Source organism: Prinia subflava, chromosome 8, assembly GCF_021018805.1.
Source record: "Prinia subflava isolate CZ2003 ecotype Zambia chromosome 8, Cam_Psub_1.2, whole genome shotgun sequence".
NCBI classification, from domain to species: Eukaryota; Metazoa; Chordata; class Aves; order Passeriformes; family Cisticolidae; genus Prinia; species Prinia subflava.
This window is the reverse complement of record NC_086254.1, coordinates 884,189-912,163: the sequence shown is the minus strand read 5'-3', so window position 1 is coordinate 912,163 and position 27,975 is coordinate 884,189. Positions and strand designations below refer to the sequence as shown.

At 60.8% G+C, this 27,975-nt stretch overlaps 1 protein-coding gene across 12 annotated transcripts; it reads right to left on the bottom strand.

Annotated features, from left to right (window-relative positions):
- Positions 1-118: 118 nt before the first annotated feature.
- Positions 119-27,407, bottom strand: ELN (elastin). 12 transcript variants are annotated; one of them, XM_063402334.1, is made up of 42 exons: positions 27,247-27,405; positions 21,248-21,301; positions 20,791-20,817; positions 20,585-20,617; positions 19,141-19,185; positions 18,479-18,571; positions 18,031-18,090; positions 17,862-17,927; positions 17,732-17,779; positions 16,718-16,789; positions 16,512-16,538; positions 16,233-16,304; positions 13,587-13,613; positions 13,121-13,186; positions 12,801-12,845; positions 12,583-12,663; positions 12,443-12,493; positions 11,649-11,768; positions 11,524-11,565; positions 10,832-10,969; positions 10,707-10,748; positions 9,266-9,403; positions 9,141-9,182; positions 7,751-7,888; positions 7,626-7,667; positions 6,837-6,944; positions 6,712-6,753; positions 6,315-6,467; positions 6,177-6,233; positions 5,882-6,016; positions 5,749-5,796; positions 3,480-3,602; positions 3,231-3,284; positions 2,947-3,078; positions 2,725-2,772; positions 2,342-2,383; positions 2,090-2,128; positions 1,627-1,653; positions 1,187-1,228; positions 976-1,002; positions 833-883; positions 121-728 (listed from the first exon to the last, which is right to left on the bottom strand). In XM_063402334.1, the coding sequence occupies exons 1-42, from the start codon at positions 27,323-27,325 to the stop codon at positions 679-681; spliced, it is 2,826 nt and encodes a 941-aa protein (XP_063258404.1). In that variant the 5' UTR covers positions 27,326-27,405; the 3' UTR covers positions 121-678. The 12 variants fall into 12 exon arrangements, with proteins under 12 accessions (XP_063258413.1, XP_063258406.1, XP_063258405.1 ...); XM_063402336.1 differs by lacking the exon at positions 1,187-1,228 and having other exon boundaries at positions 120-728; positions 27,247-27,406; XM_063402335.1 differs by lacking the exon at positions 1,627-1,653 and having other exon boundaries at positions 120-728; positions 27,247-27,406.
- Positions 27,408-27,975: the final 568 nt, after the last annotated feature.

The window sequence follows — 27,975 nt, the reverse complement described above, 5'->3', positions numbered from 1 at the left end:
GGACCCAGCACGTTTCCAGGCTTGTGAAGTGCCACGGCGTGGGGTGAACCCCTATATCATTGCCATTGCCACGGGGAGGGGTCAGGGACATGGGACAGAGCCAGAATCCTTTAAAAACTTGTCCTTTATTAGTCTGTCAGAAGCGAGTCCCTCTGTATAGGGCGTCCCACCCAGTTATAGCAAAGTGAGCAACGTGAAGGGACCGAGCCCCTCCAGCCCGCGCCCCCCCCCCAAACCGGGGGGAGCGCGGGGACCGGGGCGGGGGCCAGGCTGACGGGGCCATCCGTCTCCACACAGCCCCTGCCGCCGGCATCCCCTTCCCTCCCTCCCTCCAATGTGGGGTGCCCCTCATCCTGTGCCCCCCCCCCGGGGCCAGCTCTGGGGCTGGGGAGGGGCGCGATAGCCCAGGCCCCCCCTAAATCCCGCAGAGAGCGATAGCACCAAGGGGGACGGCTGCTCCCCGCACTTTATTCCGCGCTCCCTGCCGGGACCGAGGGCCGGGGTGGACGGACATTGCCGGGGAACGCGGGGTCCCTCCGGGGAACGCGGGGCCGGGCATGGCCCCGGGATGACGAGGGGCTCCGGGACTTGAGGAGGGGATGTCTCAGCTTTGCTTCGGATTTACATTCTGGACCATGCAGTAGCACCAAAGTTCATGAGGTGATGGGTGACGGAGCGTTACTTCCGCTTCCTCCCGCAGTACTTCCCTGCCGCGCAGCCCGCGCCGCCTGCCACGGGCATGATGCGGGATGAGCCCTCCGTGCACCCCGCCACGGATGGGACAGGGGCGGGGGGCACGACCGGCCCCTGGGAACGGGGGGACCATGCTCACCTCTAAAGCCCAGGGCACCCAGGGCTCCTCCGTAGGGCTTGGGGGGCTTCCCTGCAGGGGCAAGGCAGAGCGGGATGAGTGGAACCCCCGCAGGGATACGCATCCCCCAGCCCAAAACGCCCCGCGGGGGGAGAGGTACTCACCACCAAATCCCAGGCCGCCGACCCCACCTGAAAGGAGAGCGAACCCCTCAGCACGCACGGGGAACCCCTGTTTCTCTGCCCCACACCCCCCAGGCCAGCCCCCCGGCTGAGCCCAGCCCCTGCGGTCCGTCCCTGGCCGGGTCCCCATGAGCCGGCCGGGCACCGACACAGGCCCCGGGCGTGTGCTGAGGTGCCGAGCTGGAGGTGGTACCTGGAAATATCGGTGATACGCCGAAGCCGGGAACTCCAACCCCTGGGAAAAAAGCAACAGCCAGTGACAGCAGTGCCACCCTAACGTGGACTGGGGACAGCCTGGCTGGGATCCCTTGCTTACTCCAGGGACAGGAGCTGATGCAAAAGCCACCGTGCCCTCCCTGGCACCCCTCTGGCTTCTCCCAGTGCTTTCCCAGGCAGCCGCGTGCCCAGCAGGGAATGGCAGCAGCGTGGGGACAGCAAGCGGGGACGAGAGTGGCAGGGTAGAGGACACACTCCCATGCCAGCCCCAAACTGCAGCACTCACCTGGCTGCAGCCCCCCAGCATTAAAACCTGAAGGTGGGTGAGCCCCAGTGAGGGTGGGGAGCGTGAGCACAGCCATGGGAATGTGGATGGGGACAGGAGTCACTCCTCCAGCCCCTCTGGCTATCCCTTACCTGGCTTGGGAGGTTTCCCAGCAGCTCCTGGATACAAGAGTCCTATGTCAGAGGGGGGCACCAGTGCAGCCTGCCCGGACTAACTGCCCCAGGGCCACAGCCAGACCCTTCAGGAGGGGCCCAGGGAGTCCCAGGAGGAACCTGCACCTCCACATGTTTGCAGCATGGTACAGTACCATCCCCTGTTCCTATGGCATGGGGAAGGCTGGTGCTATGACACTCAATCCCTGTTCAACAATGGCAATCCCTCTGGATCACCCCCTGGGAACAGGGCAGGTGGCAAACAGGACGGGGCACAAGGCACGGTGACAATGTGGGGTGGGATTGTACTGTGAGACCGGGAGGTGACAGAAGAGACCCGTAGACTCCCTTTCCTCTTTATGGCCCTGCCATCACTCTGCTGCTGTGCTGCTCCCTGCAGGCCAGCCCTGGGGAGCCCCACACCAGCACCAGCATCACTCACCGAGGCCACCAACTCCGAGCCCACCAACTCCGAGCCCACCTACAAGTAATAGCCCGGGTAAGCACCAGCAGGAACAGACAGTGGAGCAGTATCTGACCCACTCCTCACTCAGTCCCAAGTGTGCCCATCTTTCCTCAGGCAGCCCTGCTCCCTCCATGCCCAGAGGGAGCATTGCTCCAGCTCCACTCCTCTAGGGAAGCATCCCTCTGCCTGCACCTCCCCTGCCTGGGCTCAGCTCCTGCTAGCACTTACCTGGGAGGCCACCAACACCTGGGACTCCAACCCCAGGAACACCTGCCAGAGAGACACCATTAACACCTGTCCCCCCACAGCCTGACACCCCCAGCTTGGAGCACCCCCAGCCACTGCCCAACCTGCTGGGAGTCCCCAGCACCCATCCCAACACCCAGAGGGGCTTCAGCCCCTGCATGACACATGAAGGAGAAAACTGCCCCCAGAGAGTCCAGGGCAGGGGGTACAGGTGGCACTTTGCACCCACAGCATGCCTAGGCCATCGGGGCACAGTGGTCATGCAGGGGACAGGAGGAGAGGTCAGCACCCCAATGGCCACAGAAGGAGGGTGCCCGGGGCAGTCTGAGGTAGCCTTGGGGCAGGGGGTCAGCAGGGGTACGTACCGAATTTGGGAGGTTTAGCACCAGGCTGCACCCCTACTTGGGGGATGCCTGCAAAGTGAGTGAGGGCACCACGGTTAGGACAGTCACCCCCACACCACACTCATATGCCACCACTCTCTCCATCCCACCTGCATCCCTTCCTGCCACCCCTTCATGTGGCTTGGTGGTTTTTAGCATTGCCAGCCACCACTGTCCTCAAGCAGGGCAGGACAAAGCACGTACCTGCCCCGGGAAGGATGCCAGTTCCAGGTACTCCCACCCCTGGCACCAAGCCAGGCACACCAACACCGGGTGTCACTCCGGGCACTCCGCCCACGCCGGGCACCACACCTGGCACCCCTCCAACCCCAGCACCTGCAGAGAGAAGGGTGAGGCAGCAGGTTTGATCCCTGTGCTCATGTGGGATGCTGTGCCAGGTCTGGGTGCCCATCCCCAGCATCCCCTGCACCAGTCAGTGCCACACCAGGGCTGGTGGGGAGACTGAGGGGCTCCCCAGGCTGACTCACCAAATTTGGCTGCCTTGGCTGCTGCTTTGGCTGCTGCTGCTGGAACTCCAACACCTGAGCAGAGATAGCAAGGAGGGGTCAACAACCCTGGGGAGACCTCACAGCAAACCTGGGCAGAGCTCATCCTTCAGGCCTTGTCTGCATCCCCCCAGGGGACACTGCTGAGGTTCTCCTCAAGCCTGTCCTACCCCCAGAGAACTGCCCGCAGAGCAGGCAGGCTGCCCCCACCCTCGCCTTCCTCCTTCTCACCTGGGACGCCTCCAACACCAGGAACCAGGCCACCCACACCAGGAACCAGACCACCCACGCCAGGAGCCAGGCCACCCACGCCAGGAGCCAGGCCACCCACGCCAGGAGCCAGGCCACCCACTCCTGCAAGGAGAAAGAGAAGGTTTGGGGCTTCAGCTTGGGAGGAAATGTGGTAGAAGGAGTTGGGTGAGAATGCATGGCAGGCTGGGGGAGCGTGGGGGGATGGATTATGGGATGGATGTGTGGCTGGATCGGGAATGGTTGAAACAATGATAGGATGGATGAATGGTTGGATGGATGGTGAGATGGATGAATGAATGAATTCTGAGATGGACACATGGGTGGTGGGATGGTGATATGGACGTATGGATGGAGGGGTGGTGAGATAGATGTTGTGGCATATGGGTAAAACGCTACAAAAGAAAGGCCTTGTAAAATCATGGTTCAGGCCTTGCTGCTTTGGTTAAGTACAGCTAACAGCTAGCCTGATAAGTTCCCATGAGAAAAGAATTGTACCAGTGAGAATCAGCTTGCATATCAATCTATTCTTGTGGGAACCAATTTGCACCCGCGAGGAGAAAGATTCTATCCGTGTGAAATATCTTCTTCCCAGGAGACAAGAATGTAAACATATTTAGAGAGGAAAGTTTTTGATGGACGTGTACACTTACCATTTGTTATAGGTTAACACAGTTTGGTTTTTAGTTAAAGAAGAATATGGACTATTGCCCTGTTAGGACCTTAGATTTCTTTAGAAAAGACAAGGACCTATCAAGGGCCCATTCTTGACTATTGGCATGTGGTTTGAGCACTGAGAAAACAGAATTCGACTTTTGGTAATACCCATATAAAACTGAGGCTCTGTTTAAGTCCCCCCTCTCTTTTCTCCTGGTGAGCCACCAGGTAACATCAAGTGATTGGACTATAAAGAGACACAGCATGAAACTGAAGTCGGAGAAGAGTGAGAGAAAAGACTATTTGGGACAAAGGAGGAGGAGTGGCCTAATTTGGCTGGACGTCTCTAGTAAACCCTGGATAATGGACTATTTTTCCTGTAACTTATGAATGCTGTTGCGGGGGATGTAAAGCTTTAGTTAAAAGGGATATGAAGCTTTTTGCTCCTAAGGAAAAGGAGATTTTTAGTTTTTGAGATGAAGATAATTTTGGAAATAGAAGAGAATCTTTGTTTTATACTAGAAGAGACATCCTTAAACAGTACTCCCAATAAGCAGACATGGCCCATATGCAGTGTTGGGAAAGCTGCTATTGGGAAGGAGCTCACAAAGGCAGTTTCTGGGTGGCTGTCTTTGTGAGAGATGAGACCCACAAGACAACTTTTATGTTGTCAGTGGAGAAATTCCATAGACGTTTATAAGAGACTCCTTTCCTAAAAGAACTGATGAACGATCATTTTTGAATGGTGACACTGGCTGAAAATTACAAGTTTTGTCTCTATGTTGTATGTGAGAAAGTAAACCATGGGGGGGAGGGGAGTGCTTTGAAAGCTTTCATTTAAATTTTTTTTTCTTTCCCTCTTTTCTTTTGGTGTGTGCTAATAAATCTATTTATTTTTATCTTTAAGTTGAGCCTGTTTTGCCTTTTCTCCTAATCTTATTTTCACAATAATAAAATATTAAACCACTACACCGTTACTAACCAATGAACTGAGTTAGAATAAGTTACTAACCAGTTAGAATTAAACACGATACCTTCAGAAAACCATATAAATATGAGCTGTGAAGAATAAAGATGGGCTATTGCTGCATGAAGAAACAGGTGTCCTGTCTGTCTCTACTGCGACAGGATGTGTGTGTGAATGGGGAGTGGTTGAATGGATGAGGGATGGATGAATGGAGGGATGATGAGATACACTAATAGTTGAAGGGAGGGTGAGATGGATATGTGGATGGATGTGGAATGACTGAATAGATGAATGGAGAAAGTACAGATGGATGGACAGAGAAGGGGACAGATGGACATTGAGGTGGTGGTGGTGTGGCTGGGCAGAATGGGGTGTGGATGGACCGATGTATGAGATGATGTTTGAATGGTAAACTCGGACACTCCATGGGGCTCAGCTCTCTGGAGAGCAGCCCTGAAACAGCTAGAACCTCATCCCACATTCAGCCCTTTGGGGAGCTCATCCCTCACCCTGACCCCCAGGGACCCCAGGCACTGCTGGGCCTCAGCCCTGACAGGGGAACAACCTGGGGTGGGTATGAGCAGGAGACAGGACATGCAGGATAACCCCAGAGAGATCCCAGCTTACCATACTTGGCCGCTTTGGCGGCTGCTTTGGCAGCGGCTGCCGGAGCTCCTGGGGGACAGGGAGCAAGAGGGTCAGGAACATGTTCGGCCAGCAGAGCTGGGGACATCTGAGCATCCCTTGGGCACCATCTCACCTGGAACGCCGACCCCGGGCACCAGACCGGGCACGCCAGCACCAGGCACACCCACTCCAGGGACACCCACTCCAGGGACACCCACTCCAGGAACGCCAACGCCGGGCACGCCAACGCCAGGCACACGTCCTGCTCCTGCAGAGAGGTTCAGAGATGTGTCTGAGGGGGCAGACTCCACAGCAGAATTCCCACTGACCTCCACAGCACTGGGGTGTCCCCACTTCTCCTGTGTGCCAACACACCTCCTCCCTCCCTGGGAGAGCCGGTGGTGACGGTGGTGACAGTGGTGACTCACCGATCGCCGCTGCTTTTGCCGCTGCCTTGGCTGCGGCTGCTGCTGCTGGGCCACCCACTGTGGAGGCACAAGGGACACAGTCAGAGCACTGCTGAGGCCAGCAGCACCCCAGTAGCTGCTGACAGCCCATCTGCTCACCTCCAACACCAGGCACAGCGCCAGGAACCCCAGGCACACCAGGAACGCCTGGGACACCAGGAACGCCAGGAACACCAGGAACGCCAGGAACGCCAGGAACGCCAGGAACGCCAGGAACGCCAGGAACGCCAGGAACGCCAGGAACAGCGGCTCCTGCAGGGAGTGAGACGGGAGAAGTCAGATCTCTCTGCAGCAAGAGCTGAAAGGTTGGGGCTCTTCTGGCTGTCTCAGAATCATGGCCCAGAGAGTGGAGCATCCACAGCCACTTCAAGGAGACACCAAAGGGAGCTAGGAGAGGGATCAGTTCCATGTCATGCTGGACCCAGTAGGATGCATTTCAGGATCCCACCGGGTTTCCAGGGCAGTGGAAGCACACCAGGCCCCACACAGCACGTACCGTACTTAGCTGCCTTTGCTGCTGCTGCCGCTGACGGCACCCCTAGGGACAAGGGAGACAGGGACCCTCAGCCACCAGGGTCCAGCAGACCCAGACCATGGGGACAGGGCTCCTGAAACAGTCACCTGCCACCCCAGGGACAGCTCCAATGCCGGGTACCACCCCAGGGACACCTCCGACTCCGGGCACCAGGCCGGGGACGCCGCCCACACCGACACCGGGAATGCCGGCGCCTGCCGGGAACAAGAGGGGACACATCAGAGCTGGCTGCAGCAGGAGCTCAAAGGGGGGGTCCTGCCATGGCTCTGTCTTGTCATCGTGCCCTGGAGAGCAGAGCATCCACAGCCTCATCCAGGAGAGATCTCAGCGGGCCAGAGCAGGGATCGGCCCTGTGACTCTGCCAGCGATTGCCTGGAAGCCACCAGCACAGGGACCTGTGCACAGGTCATGCCTGTTGGACTCCCAGGTCTTGCTAGACCCAGTTGGACGCATTTGATGGATTCCAACATTCCACCATATCTTGGAGAACAATGACTGTAAGGAGGGATTCCCCTGTCAGGAATCCCAGCCCTAATGGCAGGAGCCCTGAAACCTGGAGCGCCAGATCTTGTGTCAGGTCTGCTGCTAGAAAACAGATTTTGCACAAAATCCAGGAATTCAGGTGAGTCCAAAGCGATGAATTTGGGCTCATTGCTCACTTCCATAAGACATCCTGGAGAAACTCTGGAGAGGGAGAAGGTCCTGCCCTGGGGATGGAACCAGGCCCAGGAAGAGCAGCCAAGAGCTGGGCTGAGCATTCCCCATTCCCCATCAGGAGTGATCCCAGGGGACACCCGTGTGTGGGAACCCCCCGTGTGTCAGGGTGGGCAGGATGGGCAGGGGTCCCGGGGCCTGGGGCCCCGCACAGCACGTACCGTACTTAGCTGCCTTTGCTGCTGCTGCTGCCGACGGCACCCCTGGGGACAAGGGAGACAGGGACTCTCAGCCACCAGGGCCCCGCAGAGCCGGGCCGTGGGGACAGGGCTCCTGGAACAGTCACCTGCCACCCCAGGAACAGCTCCAATGCCGGGCACCGCCCCAGGGACAGCTCCAACTCCAGGCACCACCCCGGGGACACCTCCGACTCCGGGCACCAGGCCGGGGACGCCGCCCACACCGACACCGGGAACGCCGACGCCTGCCGGGAACAAGAGGGGACAAGTCAGAGCTGGCTGCAGCAGGAGCTCAAAGGGAGGGTCCTGCCATGGCTCTGTCTTGTCATTGTGACCTGGAGAGCAGAGCATCCACAGCCTCATCCAATAGAGACTCCAGCAGGCCGGGGCAGGGATCGGCCCCATGACTCTGCCAGCGATTGCCTGGAAGCCACCAGCACAGGGACCACAATCACTCTCATCCTCACAGGGGCCCAAGGTGCTCCTTGGCATAGGGACATCAAGCCTTGCAGCCAGACAGGCCATGGAGAAGTCTGGGAGGGTGCTGGTCAGACTGGGGAGATGCCCAGGGCACCGACAGCCTGGACCAGATGGCACATGTTAGTGCCACACAGACCTGCACCAGGTCACTTCTGCAATGTCTGAGTGTCAGAGGGCTTTGTCCTCATGGGACACTGCTCAGCAGGGGCATCACAGCACAAAGAATCATTGCTGATTTCTTTCCTGAATGTCTGAATCCCATCGTTCCCTGGGCATATAGAGGGAGTTTTTCCACAAAGTGTGGAAGAGAAGTGGAAGATAGGGCAGGCATCAGTGCTTTAACCCTCAAAGGTGAGTTGCCATTGACCATAGTTCTTTCTGGGTATTCCCAGGGCTCTGCAGTGAAGATGGAGGGGAAGGTCTTGGGACCTGGCCAGGTACCAACTGCTGGCTCTGCCTTTTGGAGCAGTGTGTGGAAGCCAGTCCTGCGTGGAAGCTCATGGCCAGTTCTGCCTCCCCTCTAGGCCTAAGATCCAGACTATGCTGTCTGATGATGTCCCTCGTCTCCTCTCAGCTCCTTGGGGGTGATTATACCTGATGTATCCCACCAATTCCAACACAGTTTTGAGGGCAATGACTCCAAGCAAGGGCGCCTCTGCCAGAAATTCCTGCCCTAATGAGTGGAACACTGAACCATGGGGCACCAGATCTTGTGTCACGTCTGCTGCTGGAAAACAGATTTTGCACAAAATCCAGGAATTCAGATGAGTCCAAAGCCATGAATTGGGGCTCATTGCTCACTTCCATAAGACAGCCCGAAGAAACTCTGGAGAGGGAGAAGGTCCTGCCCTGGGGATGGAGCCAGGCCCAGGAAGAGCAGCCAAGAGCTGGGCTGAGCATTCCCCATTCCCCATCAGGAGTGATCCCAGGGGACACCCGTGTGTGGGAACCCCCCGTGTGTCAGGGTGGGCAGGATGGGCAGGGGTCCCGGGGCCTGGGGCCCCGCACAGCACGTACCGTACTTAGCTGCCTTTGCTGCTGCTGCTGCCGACGGCACCCCTGGGGACAAGGGAGACAGGGACTCTCAGCCACCAGGGCCCCGCAGAGCCGGGCCGTGGGGACAGGGCTCCTGGAACAGTCACCTGCCACCCCAGGAACAGCTCCAACACCAGGCACTGCCCCGGGGACAGCTCCGACTCCAGGCACCACCCCGGGGACACCTCCGACTCCGGGCACCAGGCCGGGGACGCCGCCCACACCGACACCGGGAACGCCGGCGCCTGCCGGGAACAAGAGGGGACAAGTCAGAGCTGGCTGCAGCAGGAGCTCAAAGGGAGGGTCCTGCCATGGCTCTGTCTTGTCATTGTGCCCTGGAGAGCAGAGCATCCACGGCCTCATCCAGGAGAGATCTCAGCGGGCCAGGGCAGGGATCGGCCCTGTGACTCTGCCAGCGATTGCCTGGAAGCCACCAGCACAGGGACCACAATCACTCTCATCCTCACAGGGGCCCAAGGTGCTCCTTGGCATAGGGACATCAAGCCTTGCAGCCAGACAGGCCATGGAGAAGTGGCTGGGTCTCCCTAGCAGGTGTCTGGGAGGACTGGGAGCCCGGGCACTGGTCAGACTGGGGAGATGCCCAGGGTACTGACAGCCTGGACCAGCTGGCACTTGTTAGTGCCACACAGACCTGCACCAGGTCACTTCTGCAATGTCTGAGTGTCAGAGGGCTTTGTCCTCATGGGACACTGCTCAGCAGGGGCACCACAGCACAAAGAATCATTGCTGACTTCTTTCCTGAATTTCTGAATCTCATTGTTCCCTGGGCATGTGGAGGGAGTTTTTCTACACAGTATAGAAGAGATTGGCATCAGTGGTTTAACCCTGTAAGGAGAGTTGCTATTTGCCATAGCTCAACATGCAGATTCCCAAGGCTCCTCATGGAGATTCCAAGACCTCCACATTAACAATGTAGGAGAAGCTCCTGAGACCTGGTAAGGAAAGTGCTTGCTCTGTGTTTTGTAGAAGAGCATGAACCCCCAGTGCTGTGTGAAACCTCAGGGCCAATTCTGCCTCCTCCCTGGGCATGAGCTCCAGACTATCCTACTGCTTGGACACAAGCCTTTGCTCCACTGGAGCTCCTTGGAAGCGGTTATACCTGATAGATCCCACCATCAACACCAATCTCAACACATTGAGACACTGACTCTGGGCAGAGGTCCCTCTGCCTGGAATCTCTGCCCTAATGGCATCAACACTGAGCCCTTGGGCACCAGATCCTGTAACAGATCACATGCTGGAAAATAGAGTTGGTAAAAAATGAAAGAATTCAGTTAAATCTAAAGCTATGAATTTGGGCTCATTGCTCACTTCCATAAGACAGCCTGGAGAAACTCTGGAGAGGGAGAAGGTCCTGCCCTGAGAATGGAGCCAGGCCCAGGAAGAGCAGCCAAGAGCTGGGCTGAGCATTCCCCATTCCCCATCAGGAGTGATCCCAGGGGACACCCGTGCGTGGGAACCCCCCGTGTGTCAGGGTGGGCAGGATGGGCAGGGGTCCCGGGGCCTGGGGCCCCGCACAGCACGTACCGTACTTAGCTGCCTTTGCTGCTGCTGCTGCCGACGGCACCCCTGGGGACAAGGGAGACAGGGACCCTCAGCCACCAGGGCCCCGCAGAGCTGGGCCGTGGGGACAGGGCTCCTGGAACAGTCACCTGCCACCCCAGGAACAGCTCCAATGCCGGGCACCGCCCCAGGGACAGCTCCGACTCCAGGCACCACCCCGGGGACACCTCCGACTCCGGGCACCAGGCCGGGGACGCCGCCCACACCGACACCGGGAATGCCGGCGCCTGCCAGGAACAAGAGGGGACAAGTCAGAGCTGGCTGCAGCAGGAGCTCAAAGGGAGGGTCCTGCCATGGCTCTGTCTTGTCATTGTGCCCTGGAGAGCAGAGCATCCACGGCCTCATCCAGGGCCAAGCTTTATGTGCTTCCGAATCTCAGGAAGTTTTTGGAGGATGGTGATCCTGGGCGAGGGCCCCTCTGCCATGAATCTCTGCCCTAATGGCATCAACACTGAGCCCTTGGGCACCAAATCCTGCAAGAGATCACATCCTGGAAAATGGATTTGGTACAAGATGCAAGAATTCAGTTAAATCTAAAGCGATGAATTTGGGCTCATTGCTCACTTGCATAAGACAGCCTGGAGAAACCCTGGAGAAGGTCCTGCCCTGGGGATAGAGCCAGGCCCAGGAAGAGCAGCCAAGAGCTGGGCTGAGCATTCCCCATTCCCCATTCCCCATCAGGAGTGATCCCAGGGGACACCCGTGTGTGGGAACCCCCCGTGTGTCAGGGTGGGCAGGATGGGCAGGGGTCCCGGGGCCTGGGGCCCCGCACAGCACGTACCGTACTTAGCTGCCTTTGCTGCTGCTGCTGCCGACGGCACCCCTGGGGACAAGGGAGACAGGGACCCTCAGCCACCAGGGCCCCGCAGAGCCGGGCCGTGGGGACAGGGCTCCTGGAACAGTCACCTGCCACCCCAGGGACTGCTCCAACACCGGGCACCACCCCAGGGACAGCTCCGACTCCGGGCACCGCCCCGGGGACACCTCCGACACCAGGTACCAAGCCAGGGACTCCAGGCACTGCCCCTGCACCAGGAGGGAAGCAGAGTAATCAGACACCCCGTAAATACCCCCCTTTGCCACCAGTGGGGACACCGGGACACATTGTCACAGCAGCGTCTTGGACGCTGGCTTTGTGCTGGGCTACTCACTCATCCTAAAGCAGCTCCTCAGGGAACATGGGAATTTGATTCCTAGCTCCCTACACCCATCAGGGGCCTGCCACCCAGGATGCTGGGGACTCCCAAGGTGCCCCAGGGCTGTGGCTGTACATCCCAGCTGCACCAGGGCCAGCACTTTTCCCCTGAATGTGTGATTTTTCTCCTTGCTTTTCTCCCATGGAACAGCAGAGGATGGGAGCAGCGGAGCTCTGCATCACTAGGAGCATCCCTCACTAGGGAAGGACAGCTCAGCACAGACACTCTGTCCCCACCCACCCCACTGGCACCTGGGCACAGCAAACCCACATCTCATGGAGAGACCGCATGTGATGGGCATGCTCTGCCCCAAGCCAGGCTGCTGCATCCTGAGGTGCCCATCAGCCCTTCATCATTGCTGGAAAAGATGCTGGAGCCAGAACAGGGGGCAGGGAGAGCACCCCAGAGGATGGGATAGGGTCTGCCGGGGCAGCTGTGGAGCCACACAGCTCGATGCACGGCTCTTCCCTGTCCCGAGATCTGTCCAAGGCAGCACAAACTCACCAAAAGCTCCTGCCTTTGCTGCTGCCTTTGCCGCCGCTGCCGGTCCTCCAACTGCCAGGATAGCGAGAGAGAGTCAAGATACGGGATAAGGGAAGGAGACCCTTCCCGAGCCCCAGGGCAGAGCCCTCTCATCGCCTCACCTCCAACTCCTGGGACACCTCCAACGCCGACACCGGGTGCGACTCCCGGGATTCCACCAACCCCGGGCAAGACACCGGCTCCTGCCGCAGGGGACAGCACAGTCAGCCGAAGATGCAGGGATGCGAGAACATAACCAGCATTCCCGGGGCTGGGAGGGAGGGGAGGGAGCAGCTCTCTGCTGGGGAGATGGCTATTTTTGCCACAGAGGGCGACTCACCAAGTTTCGCTGCTGCCTTTGCTGCTGCCGCCTGTGCCCCGACCCCTGCGGAGGGTCATGGGCACTGAGCCACTGAGGTCCTGAGACCATTCCCACCGCAGCTCCCCCACCCCACAGCGACCCTGGGGACCGGGCACTCCTGCCAGCATCTGTCCCCCTCTCCTGTGGGAAGTGCTGCTCCCCTCCGGGCTGTCCCTGCAGTCCCCAGACAGCCTCGCAGCGCCCCACATCCATCCAGGGGCCACCAAGGTGACAGGGTGCGCAGTCCCCTGCCATGCCTGTGCCAGCCCCCACCCTGGGGCTGTGGGGTCGGGGTGTACCTGTCCCAGTGGGGTATCCTGCCTTTCCTGCCAGGAGGCCGGCTCCTATCCCAGCAGCCCTGAGACCTGCAATTATAACACAGCAGCAGAGCCAGGTCAGGCACCAGCCAGGGAAGGACAACGAGACAGACAGAGTGGCTCCCTTGGATCTCTTCCCTCTGGCACCGGAGGATGCGAGGGGATGCCAAAGCCAGCTCCTCTCCACTTGAGATCCCAGTTCAAACATCCCTGTCTGGAGCTGGAGTGGCTCAGGATGGATTAACAGCTCCCAGGGATGCCGGGAGTTGAGTTCCCAGGCTGGTCCACAGCCACCATGGACAAGGCACAAGGTCCCCAGGGAGCCACCTCGCCCTGGGAGCAGGATATCCCTCACACCACCCCAAGGGTCTGTAGCCACGAGGTCACGGTGGCAGGCAGTAGAGCCACAAGGAGTGAGGACACAAGCACTCACCACGGGGCAGCTTACCATTGGTGTAGGGCAGTCCATAGCCACCTGGGGACAAGAGGAGAGGAGAGGAGAAAACGGGGGTTAGCACCTGGCTGCTGCTGGCCATGTCCCCTCTGCCCCATGGCATGGCCCCGCTCTGCCAGGGCTGTGCAGCACCAGCCTGGGGGCTCCATCCATTGTGACAATGAATCCTCTGGGATACAAACCCCGTGGTGGAGCTGGGCCAGGAGATGCTGTTCTCCCTCACCTTGGAAGCAGTGACTGAGAGAGCCACCCCCTCTGAGCCCTGGCTGAGGGCTGTGGTGTCTGAAGCTGGTTCTGCATGACCCCGCTCCAATGAGGGGTCCCGTGGGAGCCCCGCAGCAAGAGCTGTACCCAGCTGGCTGCACCCCGGCCAGCTCCGAAGGAAAGCTTTTAATTGGAATCAGGGCTTGGGAGCCTTGGCTGAAACGTGACCTCGTTAGGAGGTCGGTGCAAAGGGATGGGGAGGGATTACGAGCTGGAACATTGTGGCCGGGGAAACGTCTCCTTGCAAAAGAGCTGGATCCCAGTGCTCAGACTGGCGCAGGGATGCCCCTGACTAAGCGCGGACTGTGGGCTTGGCAGCCAGCAGCTCACAGCTCCCATCACTGCTGGCAGCAGCCCGAGGCCATGGGCTGCCACATTCCTGGGGGGGACACCTCGAGCTGCACGAAGGGCGGGGGTTGCCTCCAGTAAGGGGGCCTTGGGCAGAGATGTGGCTGCCTGCAGCCAGGATGCAATTACTCATGGCACAGCATCTCCTTGAGCACTGGACACCATCCCCTCCCAGCAGCCAGCATGTGGGGACCAGATTTCCCTCTATCCTGCTGGGCTATCCCATGGTGTCCCACACCAGCACAGTGGTGCTGGCATGCAGAGGCTCACAATCAGCTGTGCCAGGCATCCCCCACCTTGAGGGCCACCTTTGCCCATCCAGGGGCACCTTATCAGCAGCACCTTGCTCACTCGAAACCTGGGAAAGGGGTGACACACATGGAGGTGATTCCAAGGACCAGAAGTCCAAGCCTTGAGTCTCCAAGGGTTTTGCCGGGTCCAAGTCCAGCTCCCCACCACTCCCAGCTGGATAGGAAGGCAGCCCCTGCCCTGGGGCTGTGCCCATGGGAACATCACCTGTATTGCCAGGGGAGCTCAGGCCGATGCACATATTGGAAGGGCTCTGCACAGACTGATGTCACCCAAGCACAGCTGGACACTGGGGAGCGGTCCCCATCCCTACGGCATCAATGGGACCCTGACATCAGCCACAGCTTCAGATTGAGCCTCCAGCAAGGTGGGTGACACCAGGACCACCTCTTGAGTGAGGTGAGAGGGAAAGCACAGGAGCAAGTTATCTAAAGAGATGACTTTCCACTGAAAATGTTATTTGTCTCACTGTCCCCTCATCTCCTCTCAACCTGGACCTACTGTAGCAGGAACAGTGCAGGGGACACCCCACGTGTGGCAGCCCTGGATCCACCTGCAGCACCAAGACAAGAGCCTCCACAGCCAGCAGTACAGTCTGTCCTTGCACTGCCAGCCCCGAGCCCTCAGAGGTGACAAACTGGCACCCCCAGTACCCTAGGAAGGTCTGGAGACAGCCCCACTGTCCTGGTCCCTATCCTGGGGCCAGAACACAGACAGGGTCTGCTGGCAGCAGGGTCTCCTTAAGGATCGTAACTCTGCTCCACTGCAGGAAACCAGAGTGGGCCAGGGATTCCTGCCACTGCTTGTGGCCACGGGCCCTGCTGGAAGGAAGCCAGCAGAGCTGCTGGGGCTGGAGCTGGGCTGGGATGTGCTGGGCTGGGATGTGCTGCCTGGGGTGGGCTCCCTCACCGAGGTTCTCCTGCCTCCAGCAACTTGTTTGGGTGCATGGAGAAATGCCTCTGGATCTCCAGTACACTCCCCAGCACCCCAGGGATGGGAGCCCTGCCCATCCCTGTGTGTATGGCTGCCCTTCTCCAGGGGATGCACTGGGGTGCAGTCAGGTGGCAGCATAGCCCCTGGAAGGCACAGAACCTGCCACTGTCCCTCCATGGGCATGGCTGCCCGGGGACAGGCAGACCTGGCACCCCCACATGGATGGGAGGGGAAGGTGTCCAGAGCAACTCAGGCTAGGAAAGGGGTGCTGAGCTCCCCCAGGCTGGTCTGCATTGGGGCTGAGCCTCATCCAGGTGGGCAGTGGGGAGGGAGACCTGCCTGGAGCCTCCGGGTGGCCTCAGCTACAGCTCCTTGAGCCAGGACACCTGGCCCAGGTAAATGCCCAGCCCAACTCCAGGAGCCACAGAAACCAGACTGTCCCTGCAACCTTGTGCCAGCAGGAGCTGGCAGGGACATCCCAGGGTGGCCTGGCCCAGAGCATGTCCTCAGAACATGACCCTTCCTACCTTACAACAACTGGAGAGAGGCATAGCATTGCCCACATGACCTGGGGGCAAGACCACAGGCATCACCCCAGCAGCTGCCCAGAGGGCTGCCACAGGCCCCTGGCTCTGTCCTGCTGTCCCAGGGCCAGCACGGGCACTGCCAAGTCCAGGGGACCTGTGAGCACCGTGCCTCAGCCCTGGGGAACGGCGGGTCCTTCTCCTGACACTCCTGAGGATCCTTCACCCGCAGCGAAGCCACCCTGCTGGCTGTGGAGCTTACCTGGGAGCTTAGGAGCTTTGATGGGATACCCCAGAGGGACACCGGGCTGCTGACCTCCAAAACCTCCCAGTCCTGCAAACCAACAGCAGACTCTCACCTGGAGCCCGCGCCACGGCTGCCACCAGTCCTGGAGGGAGGGGAGTGCCCCAGAGCACCCCAGCAGAGGAGAGTGGGTGGCTTGAGAAGCCCTGAGGCATCTTCTGGTGTGGGGAGACCATGGCTATGAGGAACAGGCTTGGGAAGGAAGAGAAGGACAGGCAAGAGAGATGGGACACTCACCAGGGATTCCTCCAAAGGCTCCAACTCCTAAAAGGAAACACAAAGACACCTGTGTGAGCCCTGGGCTGCTCCTGGAGGCCCAAATTAACCTAAGTGGACTCAGCCACAGCTTGGCTTCACTGCCAAGTGCCCTGCAGGGCTGGGGTGCCAAGCTGGAGCCAGCCCTGAACCCACCCCAGTGTTCCAAGGGGATTGAGGGGACCTACCTGGGGCTTTAGGCTTGACTCCAGCTCCAGTGGGGACTCCGGGCAGCACCCCCACACCAGGGAAGCGAACACCTGGAGCAGAGACCAGAGGGGTGAGCTGGGGCCTCAGGATGTTACTAGTAACCCAAGACACCCAGCTTCCAAATCCCTGTCCCCCATCTCTTGTCACCCAGGGTACCCTCATCCTCGGGGACTTGCTGGGACCACCCTGTGCCAGCCGCCTGCACCTCCAGCTGCCAGGAGGGGTTTGCTCCAGGCCTGGAGCTGCCTGTGGAACAGACTGGGAGGCTGCAGGGAGCAAGGCACTCAAGAGGGGTCCCACTTGTGGTTGCAAAGCCCCAGCCAGACCTGGAAAGTGCTCTCTGCCCTGGTAGTGCTCAGTTGCCTGGGGCCAGACAGGGCTCTCCAGCCCTCCAGGGGCAGCAGACAGTGTTTTGGCCTTGTGGTCGTTTGAGTTGGATTTTTGGGTTTTGAGTTTTGAGTTTCCTTTTGGTTTAGGATTCTTTTTCCCTTCTTACAAATGTCTTTCATTATAACTTGAGCGTTTTCAGACATGGAAAAGACATTCCTGACCAGCAACACACTTCGGACAGTGTCGAAACATCTTGTTTTCACAAGTTTTCCTCCCCCAAATTACTTTGCACTGAGGAATTCCTCTCTCCCGCCACCTCCTCCCCCTCCTTCCCACGCCGCCAGCCCTGGTGCCTGTGCCAGCTCCTCTCCTGGTGCTGGTGAGCCTGCTCCCACCAAGCTTGGCACGGAATGGAGGTGTCAGGTCCCCTCATGCCTTTGGCAGGGTGGAAATGTCACTGTGACCTCAGCCACGGGGCTTGGAAGCTGCAGAGAGCAGTGGGAGGCAGGCGGGCGGCAGGGCAGGGTGTTCTCCCCACGGGGGTGCTGGCACTGGGCGGGGTCCACTTGGGAGGATGGGGTACTGACCGTGGGGTGGGGACCCATTTAGAGGACCCCTCGGAGGTTGGGATGTTGACAGTGGGGTGGCCACCCCCAGCTCACCTGCACCGGGGAGCACGCCGCCCGGGAAAGCTCCAGGAATCCCAGCACCTGTGGGCAAAAGAAATTCAGGGATGAGGGGCCGGATGGAGTCGCTCCCCGCCCCGGCCCCGACTCCGGGGCCGTCACCTACCTGGTATTTTAGGGGGTTTCCCTGCCGCGCCAAGGCCGGGCTGCACCGCGCCCGGTACCACGGCACCTGCGGGCAGCAGAGACCCCTGAGCCCCGGCCCGGCTCCTGCCCACCCCGGGGATGGCTCTGCCCCAGGCTTGGCTCTGCTGGGATCGAGGGGTATTTCCTACCTGTGGAGACCCCGAGGCCACCAGGACCACCAATTCCACCCACGCCTCCAATGCCAGCACCTGGGGGCATTGGGAAGAGGAGTGTACCAGGGGGAGGTGCCACTGCCGGCCTGCGGCTGGCCGGAATGGTGCCAGACAGGGGACAAGCTCAGGATGACCCTTGGGGGGTGAAGGGGACACCCTGAGGCAGTCAGATGGGTTCCCCATACTGGGCACAGGGACCAGGCAGCTCTGTGGTCGCTCCTCCTGGGGGCTCAGGTTTGGCCAACTCCCCCGCACCTGGGTCCCTCAGAGTCACTAGGGAGCCCAGGGAGAACATCAGCTCCTGCCTGCAGCTCCGGCTCCAGGAGAAATCTGTCCTGGCTCAGACTCCCAGGGGACACCAGGAGTCCCTGGGGGCTGCCCGAGCCCCGGGGCAGCATTTCCCAGACCCCCCCTGAGCACTCACCAGCTTTTGCAGCAGCCTTGAGCGCCGCGGCCGAGGCGGCTCCTGGGAATACCCCCCCGGGAAAGGCAGCTCCGGGGAACAGACCCGCAGCACCTGTAGGGAGGAAAACCAGCATCAGCATCCCTAAAAAACAGCTGCCAAGATGGTGTCCTGCCCTCGCGGTGGGCACAGGGGGTGGTGAGCTGTGGGGGCTGCGTGGCAGTGCCAGGCTGGCGTTAGGCTGGGCGAGGCGGCTTTAGCAGGCACTGCCCTGTCCTGCATCCCCAAAATTCGTGCTCCCATCCGCATCCCACCTGGCACTCACAACACCTGACACCCCTGCAGTGGATGCTGACATCCCTGGAGCCTTTGGCTGACCACCTGCAGGCACTGTCCCTCTGCTGCTGGCCCTGCAGGGACCCCATGTGCCTCCTCTCCTGCAGGATCACCCCACTGTGGTTGATGTCATCATGCTGGAGACCTCAGGGCTGCCTGTTGGGTGGCTGCAGTCCCTCAGGTCTGGGAAGGGCACCCAGCCCACATGGGACCCACCCAGCACACTCTGGAGAGCTGTGGAGATGGGGACAAGGGATGACAAGCGATGCGCTGTCCCCAGGGTGGGTCTCTGGGGACATCGCCTCGGGGATGGCCCGGGGCAGGGGTGGACAGTGGTCAGTGCTCACCTGGCTGCAGGCCAAGGGGGCCAAGTCCCCCAAGTCCTCCGACCCCTAGAAAGAGAAGCGGGGTGAGGTGGAGGGTGGCCAGGCCCAGGGACAGAGGAGTCCCTGTGGCACAGGGATGGTAGGAGAACAGCCCAGGGATGGGCACAGGGACGGGTGACAAATGTCCTTGCCAGCACTTGGGTCTTCCATCCTGCCCCTTCTGCCTCACCCACCCCCCACCCTGCCGGGCCACAGGGGGACGGAACCAAAATGTTTATGGCTGAGGAATGAGTCCCTGGGTCTCCAGCCAGCGCTGCCTTCCAACATCTGGGGCTCATCAGCCCTCGCTCCCTCCAGGCGCAAATTCCAGTGCCGCTGGCTCCGGGCGCGGACACCGCTCCGGCTGGGCCTTCGCGGCCGCCCCGCGTTTGGTTTTAATTATGCCGAAATAAAGGCCCTTGTTTTTCTTTCCACGAGCTGAAATCTGAGCAAACGGAGGCTGCCGGCCCCCGCCTCGGGCTGCAGCTCCCACTTCGCAGCTGGGCCGGCTCAGGGGGGGCAGGGGCATGGGGTGCCCCTGCCCTGGGCACAGCAGGGACCCCCAGGGTGAGCACGGAGGTGACCCCAGGGTCTGCCTTAAGCAGCATCTCTCTATGGGGATCAACAGGGCAGAGAGTGCCAGGACAAAGGGGAATGGTTTGAATCAAAAGAGGAGAGATTTAGACTCAATGTTAGGAGGAAATTCTCTGCTCTGGAGGTGGCGAGGCCCGGGCACAGGGTGCCCAGAGCAGCTGTGGCTGCCCCTGGATCCCTGGCAGTGCCTAAGGCCAGGTTGGAAAAGGCTTGGAGCAGCCTGGGACAGTGGAAGGTGTCCCTGCCCATGGCAGGGGGTGGAACTGGACAGGCTTTAAGGTCCAACTCAGGCCATTCTGTGATTCCATGATTTCCCTTGGCCCTAGATGTTGCATATTCAGTCCCTACTGCCCCGGCTCTGTGCCCTCCAGCTGTGCCTTCCTCCTGCCACCATCTCCCCTCTCTTCTGGTGATGTCCCCTCTCCCCAGTATTCCTAGGCCAGGCAAAGCCCAGCATGGGCTGCAGGAGCCTCTGCAAAAGCTGCTTGGCCCCGATGGCAGGCAGGTGGAGGCGCTGCCAGTTTCCCACTGGGACACTGGCTCCCTGCTTTGCATCTCCTCCCGCAGCTCTGGTGCAGCTTTACAGGCAGCAAGCACCCCCAAAGGGTGGTTTGGGGGCCCTGGGGGCAGAGGGCAGCGCCGAAGCGGGGTGTGGGAGGGAGGCTCCTGGAGGCTGTGGCAGGATTAGTGTGGCATGGCAGGGCTGGGTGTGCCTTGGCCAGCGAGGGTCCCCCTTGGCCATGGGAGAGCAGCATGAGGGCAGCAGTGGCTGGGAAATGTCCCAGCCACTGGCGTGCCTGGAGGAGGTGAGAGCCAGGAAAAGGCTTCTTACCTGGCTTAGGAGGTTTTCCTGCAGCCCCAAGTCCTAGGGGAGAGCGAGCAGAGGGAGAGGGGTCAGAGCCATCCTCCCTCCGAGCATCCCCAGGCAGGGGGACACGTGGGACAGAGCCAGCCTTGTGGCAGACCCCCTGCCCAAACAAGGCAGATCTGCCCCTCTCCCAAGCCCAGCACAGCCTGGCAGCGGGTCCCAGCACTCACCTGCTCCCAAACCTCCAACTCCAGCACCTGCGAGCAAGGGCACAGTCTGAGCGCTGCCCCTGGGATTACCCAGCACCCACCCAGTCCCCCGGGGGTCCCTGGGGAGGTGGGGAGGGTCACATGGGTGTCCCCAGGATTTTGGCTGAAGGTCTGGGGACAGGCTGTGATCTCTGAGCACCTCCTGTGGCCAGGGCTGGGCAGGGTGTAGGTGCCAGCCCTGGGCTATGGACCCCGCAGGGTAAGCCTGGCACTGCCACCCAGTCGTGTCCCCACATCATAGGGCTGATGCTGAGTCTATGCTGAGCAGCCACACAGGGTGTCCCCATGTCACCTGATCCTGGCTGGCAGGTCCTCAGCCTTCCATGATGTCTCAAAGGCATTCAAGGACTGCCCAGGCACCTGCCCATCCTTGCAGACAGGAGGATGCCCCCTCCCAATGGTGCCTGGGCCCCCTTACCTGGGAAAAAGCCTCCTCCTGGGACTCCCCCTCCCGGAATAGCACCAGGAACCCCTGCAAGAGAAGAGACCCTTGTTAAAGTCCCTCCAGAAGTCTAAGGCAGGGGGATGGGGGGCTCCCCCTGGTTCCCCCACTGCTCCCTGCAGAGGAGTCAGGATGTGGAGATTGTGGGCGGGTCCCTGCCTTTCCTTGCATCACTGTTTGCCCAGGGTTACAGTAGTGACAGGGCTCGAAGGTGCCCCAGCTGGGACTCAGGCGTGGCACCTCAGCGGAAGTGTCAGCAGGACCTGGCCCTGCATGGGAAGGAGGGAGGGACAAGGGGCTGGCTGCTGTCCAGCTCTGCTTCCCAGCTCCTGCCCCATCCCACAGCCAATCTCCACGCCTCCAGCTTCACGTGGCTCTGGGGGTGGGTCCAGGCGCGGCCACTGAAGTGGGGCTGTCCCAGTCCATCCCCACAGTTCCTGCTGGTCCCAGGCACGCCTGAGCGTCTTTGGGGCTGCCCCAAGGATCCTTAGATGTGTCTTTTCTGCTGAGGTGTCAATGGGAAGAGCCAGCTCAGGCCAGTGGGACTGGGGAAACAGACTGGGGGGACATTGCTGAGACCCATGGAACACCCCCTGTGTCCCTCTGCCTGTCCGTGTGACACTGAGGTCACCACCCAGGTGCCAGCGCTTTCCAGGGCGCCTCAGCTCATGCTCAGAGGCCACAACAAGGTGTTTTGGCTGGTTTGGATGCTGGCAGGGGCATGTCTGATGCAGGCCAACCCCGCCTGGCCCCCCAGCTCCACCAGAGCCATGGCTGGGCTGGGGACTTGCAGGTGGGTTGGGGACACGAGAGAGCTGCAGTGCGGAGGGAAGCTACTCTTCTGGCAGCAAGAGAGGGGTTGTGGTGGGGTTTGCAGGACAGAGCCAGGCAGGGGGGCTGCCAGGAGGGTTTGGGGGGTCCCCATGGGAAGCTGCAGCCAGCCCTGCTCAGAGGATGGACTTCAGGGGGCACCGGAGACCCTGTGGGGCCGTCGCTGGGACCTGAGGACCTGCAGTGGCCTCCCCAGTGGCCCGGGAGGTGGGTGCATGCAGTGGCACAGCCCTGGCAGCACCACCAGGGGCTGGGCAATGCCCAGGGGCTGGCAGGGCAGTGCCAGCGCCTGGGGGGGGACGGGCAGGTGGCAGGGCTGGCAGCTGGCAGGGCTGGCACACCACGGTGGAGCGCTTTGTGCTGCACATCTCCATTGCAGGGGTGGGGCAAACTGGGGGGTGACCCCTGCACTGTGCCCCACCAGGGGCAGGGATGAGGGTGTCCCCTAGGCCCTGCTCACGTGTCCTTTCCCCCAGGACACCCCCATGTGTGGCAGGGGTGCCGGGCGGTGCGCGTACAGGAGAGGCTGGGACACTCAGTGGCAGGACAGGACAGGACAGGACAGATCACGACAGGACAGGACATCCTTGGGGCTGCAGCATGCAGGGGGAGGAGATGTGCCAGGACCCATCACACAGCCTCAGAGAGTGGGGCCCAGGCCTGTGCCCCCTGTATCCCATCCCAAGGTTCCCTTGGACAGGAGGGGACACACACTCAGCCCTCTGGCACGGCACGGCCCTCGGCCAGGGGTTTCTGGAGCAGCTCCTTTTCCCGGCCAGAGGGTGACAGAACGGCTCCTTTTCCGGGCACATTCCCCGCCCACGCCACCCCCCAGCCTGGATAAACACAGCTCCAGCTCCTGCCTTGTTTCCAAACACACTCTGAGCATCCGCACTCCGCCAGTTCTCCCTCCCAGCCGTGCTGCCGTTGGCAGGCAGTGCCAGGCATGGCCAGGGACACCCATGGCACAGCCAGGGACTGTCCCCACCCGCCAGAGGATGCTCAGCCCCCATCATACTTCCCAGCCTCAGCCCCCCAAAACCAGACAAGGTCCCTGGTGCTGGGGTGACAATGAGGGACCCGGGCTGACCTCCTCTACCTCTCTGTCAGCCTGTGCTACTGCTGACTGATGGAGACTCCCAAGGAAGCTGGGACAAGGAATTCTCACAGCATCCCTCCAGTGTGGGGCCCACAGAAATGTCCAGGTGTGACCTGCCCACAGCCACAGCTGCCAAACTCAGCCCTTTATCATCATCACCACTGTCCTGGGGCACTGGGGGTCCTGCCAGGAGGGTCCCACTGTGTTGACACTGTCACTGCCCCCTCCCCAGGCATCCACCAGGCACCATCCAAGAGACAGGGCTCTGTGCCTAGACACATTTGGGAGGGTTGCAGAGGCTGTGCTGGTCCATCTGCTGCCTCCTTGCACAGATTGGGGTGGAGATGGCAGGACAGGTCAGCAAGGCCTGGCAGGAGATGGGATGGCCCAGAGGCAATGGGATGGGTGGCTGGGTGGTAGTGCCAAGTGCCTTTGGGGGACAAAGCTTTCCCTCAGGAGTTCTTCCTGAGCAGGTCTGCTGGCAGGCACAGCCAGATCTGCGCTGCCCTGGACGTTCCTTCACGTGCTGCTCCCCCAGAACCCAGCTCAGGGCTGTTCCCTGGTGCAGGCACTGCCGGGGGGTCTCTCCAGATCCCCCCACCAACTCCAGTCCCTCTCCCTGGCAGCACCACTGAGCACAGGTGTTGGTGACAGCCCACACACTGGTGACACCATGTCCACACTGGGCTCTGGCCACTGCTCTCTGGCCATCTCTGTCTTTGTCCAGCCTTAAGACCAGCAGCCCCCAGCACAGTTTGGGGTCTGTGTGCTCCCATTTGTCCTCTCCACCCATTCCCTTGGCACATCAGGGAAGGGGAGACTGAGTCAGCAGCTTCCCAGTGCTGAAGGAGCTCTGTGCTGCCTCTGCTCTGAGCCTGCCAGGACCCTGGGAAGGGGATTTTCCTGGGCTCCCAGCCTGTCTCCTGGGCTGGGCTGGCTGTGAGCCTGCATCCCACCCCAGGGATGGTTTCTCAATCCAGGAGCCAGAGAATTTGCAGCCACTTGTGCAGCCCCAGCTGTGTCAGGGTGTGAGCCATGGAGGTGCTCAGGATCTGGTGTGAAGTCTCCTTGTTTATGGGAATGGGATGCTTTCCCCCCACAGCGCCATCCACAGGTGTGGATATCCATGCTGTTCTGCTGCCAGAGCTGCTTCCGATCCTGTATGGATCAGCTGCACCATTTCTATCTGCACCACTGCTTGCAGCTCCCTTCACAAGCCAGAAATGTGGAGGGTTTTTCTATTCCATAGGTTTTGAGGCCAGGACCAGGGTGGAGAATCCACCACAGGACAGCCTCACACCTCACCCCCTTTCTGCGCCCATGGGCACCCGCTCCCGGAGGAGCCTCAGTGTGAAACCACCAACATTTCCCCTCTTCCCTCATTCCACTGTTTTCTTTTTCTTGGGAGAAAGTTATGGAAACATTCAGTCTCCAAGAGACTTTGAAGCTGTGCTGCATCCTGGGCTGAGCTCGCTGGTAGCAGCTCGGGGGGAGCGGGGGGGCTGCTGCCGGGGCCTGGCTCCTCTCCAGCCCCCCTGAAGCTCCAGCTTTCATCTCCGAGCGCTGGCGGATGAGATGCACCCTGCCAGTTGTGAGGGGAGGGAGCAGCCCCAGCAGGCCAGGGTCCAGCTGGGAAGGGGAGATGCCATCCCAGCCCCACCCGAGAGACTCTGGGTGTCCTCAGAGGGTCCCCACAGCCCTAGGCTGGGTGTCAGCACACCCAGTGCCTGCCCCTCTGCACCCACCTGAGGTGCTCCCCATGGGCCCAGAGCCCGAAGGGTTGAGACCTCCCCAGGGTCACTCTTGTCCCTCATAGGGGGTGTCACTGCTGGGAGATCCCCTGTGCTCCACACAAGAAGCACTGAGGGGTGGATGCCCTGCTCTAGATGCTGAGACAGGCTGCAATTGGCACCTTTAGGGAATCACAGCACCTTCCCCCTGCAGTGACCTGTGTCTGGCTATGCAGGTTCCCATGGTGCCAGCACAGCTCTGCACGCCAGGGGCAGATCCCCAGGGGCTGATCCTGACCTGCTGCTGGGGGTTTCCTGAGTGCTGCCAGCTTAGCCCCTTGGCACTGCTCTGAGGTGACAGTCTGGATGTAAACCCCTCAGCCCTGGGATGTGTCATGGTTCCCTCTCCTGCCAGGCTGATTTGGAGCTGCACTGGCAGCCGGTTCTGGAGGACATGGCCCTGACCATCTCCAGCACCCCTAAGGTCCCCCCTCACCATGCCACCGTGAGTCTGTGCCAGCTCTGTCCCCAAGGGCTGGTGTGCCAGGAGCAGGGGTGAGACACCAGGCTGCAGAAACACTGCCCAGTCCTCCATGGAAGAGCCTTCTCCTGTGTCCCACCAGCACTGGGAGCATCTCCAGCGTCAGGTCACCTCCTCTATGAGCTGCTTCCCAAACTAGCAAACACCCCTGGAGTCTGAGCCAGGGCCTGGTATGGGGCCAACAGTCCCAAACTGCTCAGGAACTGCTGCAGGGTCTCAGGGGTCCAAAGTCCTCCAGAGACTGTCCCAGCTAGCCATGGCTTGAAGGATCAGAACAAAGCCAGCCTGGATCAGCAAGCCACATGTCTCTCACCACCTGAGATGGACAGTGCCCAGGACTGAGCACATCCCATCCAGTACCCTGAGCAGGATTAGGCACTGACAGCTGCTCAACTTGCCAGGCAGCTCCCGGCTCTGGGGTCCCACTGCCTGCACAGCCAGGGCCAGCCAGCCTGAGGTCGGGGTCCCGTGAGCTGCAGAGCACGAGAAGATGGAGATCTGCCCTTGGTGACAGGTGGGCTGAGTGCCCGCCCAGCCCTGGCACTGCCCACAGTATCCTGCCCCCTCTCCTTCTCTGGTCCTCAATCCTCTCTGTCCAGCAAGCCCCACATGACAGCCCCGGCAGCGACCCCGTGGCCGATGGTGGCTCTGCCCATCGCATGCTCTCTTTGGCACAACCACCCGGCTCTCCAGAGGTGATTGTCCCCTCCCTGGTGGTGCTATCGCCTCCTCAAAGCTCTCTGCCCAGTTTGGCCACTGCAGTGGGGGCTCTGAATCTGTGCTCAGCTGCCTCCCCACCTGGGTGGCAGTTCAGCTCCCAGGGGCTGGTCCCCGGCAGGCATCAGCTGTGCTGGCTGGGCTGTGTCACACGGCTGGGACACAGACCCCTGCGCCGGCTGTCACCTCCCCGCCCCGGCCGCGTGTGCGTGGGCTGGGTTGTCACACAGTCCTGGGACCGCGCTGGGACAGGGACCCGACGCTGGTGGCACAAGGGCGGTGGGGGCGGTGTGAGGGCCCCCGGCACCTCCAGCCTGCCGTTCGGGTGGGTCGTGCCGCTCTGCAGCTGCAGCAGCCCCGGGACTGTCGTGGCCACACACTGAGCAGCAGCTCGCACACAGCGACTGCGGGATGCTGCCACCCACCCATCGCCCTCAGCTCCCGTTGCCGTCGCACCACGGGGTGACAGCTGCCACCTCCCCCGGTCCCTCGCACTTCTAAGTCCCATGGGAATCTGGTGGCCACCCCTGGTGTCCTGTCTGCGTGTTCCTGAACCTTCCGTGCCTCCAAGCCTCTCATATTCCTTAACCTCTCATGCCCCCAAACCTCTCATGTCCCCAAGCCTCTCATACCCCCAAGTCTCGCATGTCCCCAAACTTCTGGTGTCCCCAAACTTCTGGTGTCCCCAAGCCTGCCACCAGGACATTCCTCGCAGCCTCCCCCTGACAAGTGCTTGGTGCAGCGGTGCCATTACCGACTGCCCCGTGTCACCACCCTCGGTGACATCCCGTCCCACCCGGGCATGGCATAAACCACCCGTCGGTTTGGGGAGCAAAGAGCCCTCGGCGGAGGTGGCACCCGGGTGCCTGCCCACCTCCCCTCGAGGATGTCCCCAAGGCAAGGCAAGGTGGATGACAGTCCCTGCTCGAGGCTGGGCAGCCGGGACAGGCGAGGGGTTGCCCGAAGGGTGGGAGTGTCGCAGCCCCGGTGCCCGCGGAGGGTCTCCACAGGACCGGAGCGCTGGCCGGGGTACGGGAAAGAGCCTTTCATTCCTTACCTCCTTGCTGAGTAGCCGGGAGGATGGAGAGGAGGAGGAGGACTCCAGGGAGGAGGGGTGCAGCTGCCTGCCTTGCCATGTCTTGAAGCAATGCCCCCGTGCTCCCGCGGGCTGTGTGTTTTATCCCAGAGCTGCTTAATTGTTGCTCCCAAGGATGCGAGGGGAAGGGGAGGGGGGTGAGGAGGGAGGGGAAAAGGAGAGGGAAAGGGGGGGAGAGGCACAGGACACTACGTCATGAGGAAAGGCCAAACACACATGAGCCTCTCCCGCCCGCTGGGCTGGCTGCTCGGGGAGGGGTTTTTTCCTTTCCCCCCCCTTTTTCTTTTTTTTTTTTTTTTAATTCCTCGCTGCTTTCTCCAAGCCGGCGAGTCTTTGCCAAAAAAGCTGGAAGAGGGAGTAGCTGCCAGGGCGGCGGTGGGGGAGGACGGGGGGGACTGCACCCACCGGCATGGGGACCACGGGGGTTTAGGGTGATACGTGTGTGTCACATCACGACTGGCACCTGAGTGGTCTCGCATCCCGGGTGACACCGGGTGACATTCGCACCCCAGGTAGCATCGGCCCGAAAGGGGATTGGGGGGCAGGTGGGGATCGGCGGGGTGAAGGGGCAGGGATGTCCGGGGGTGCAGGCGGGAATTCGGGCGATGTCGCTCCAGCCGCGGGGCTCGAGGGAAGGGATCGGCCCGATGCCCGGTATTGTGCCCGGTGCCAGTGCCCCGTGCACCGAGT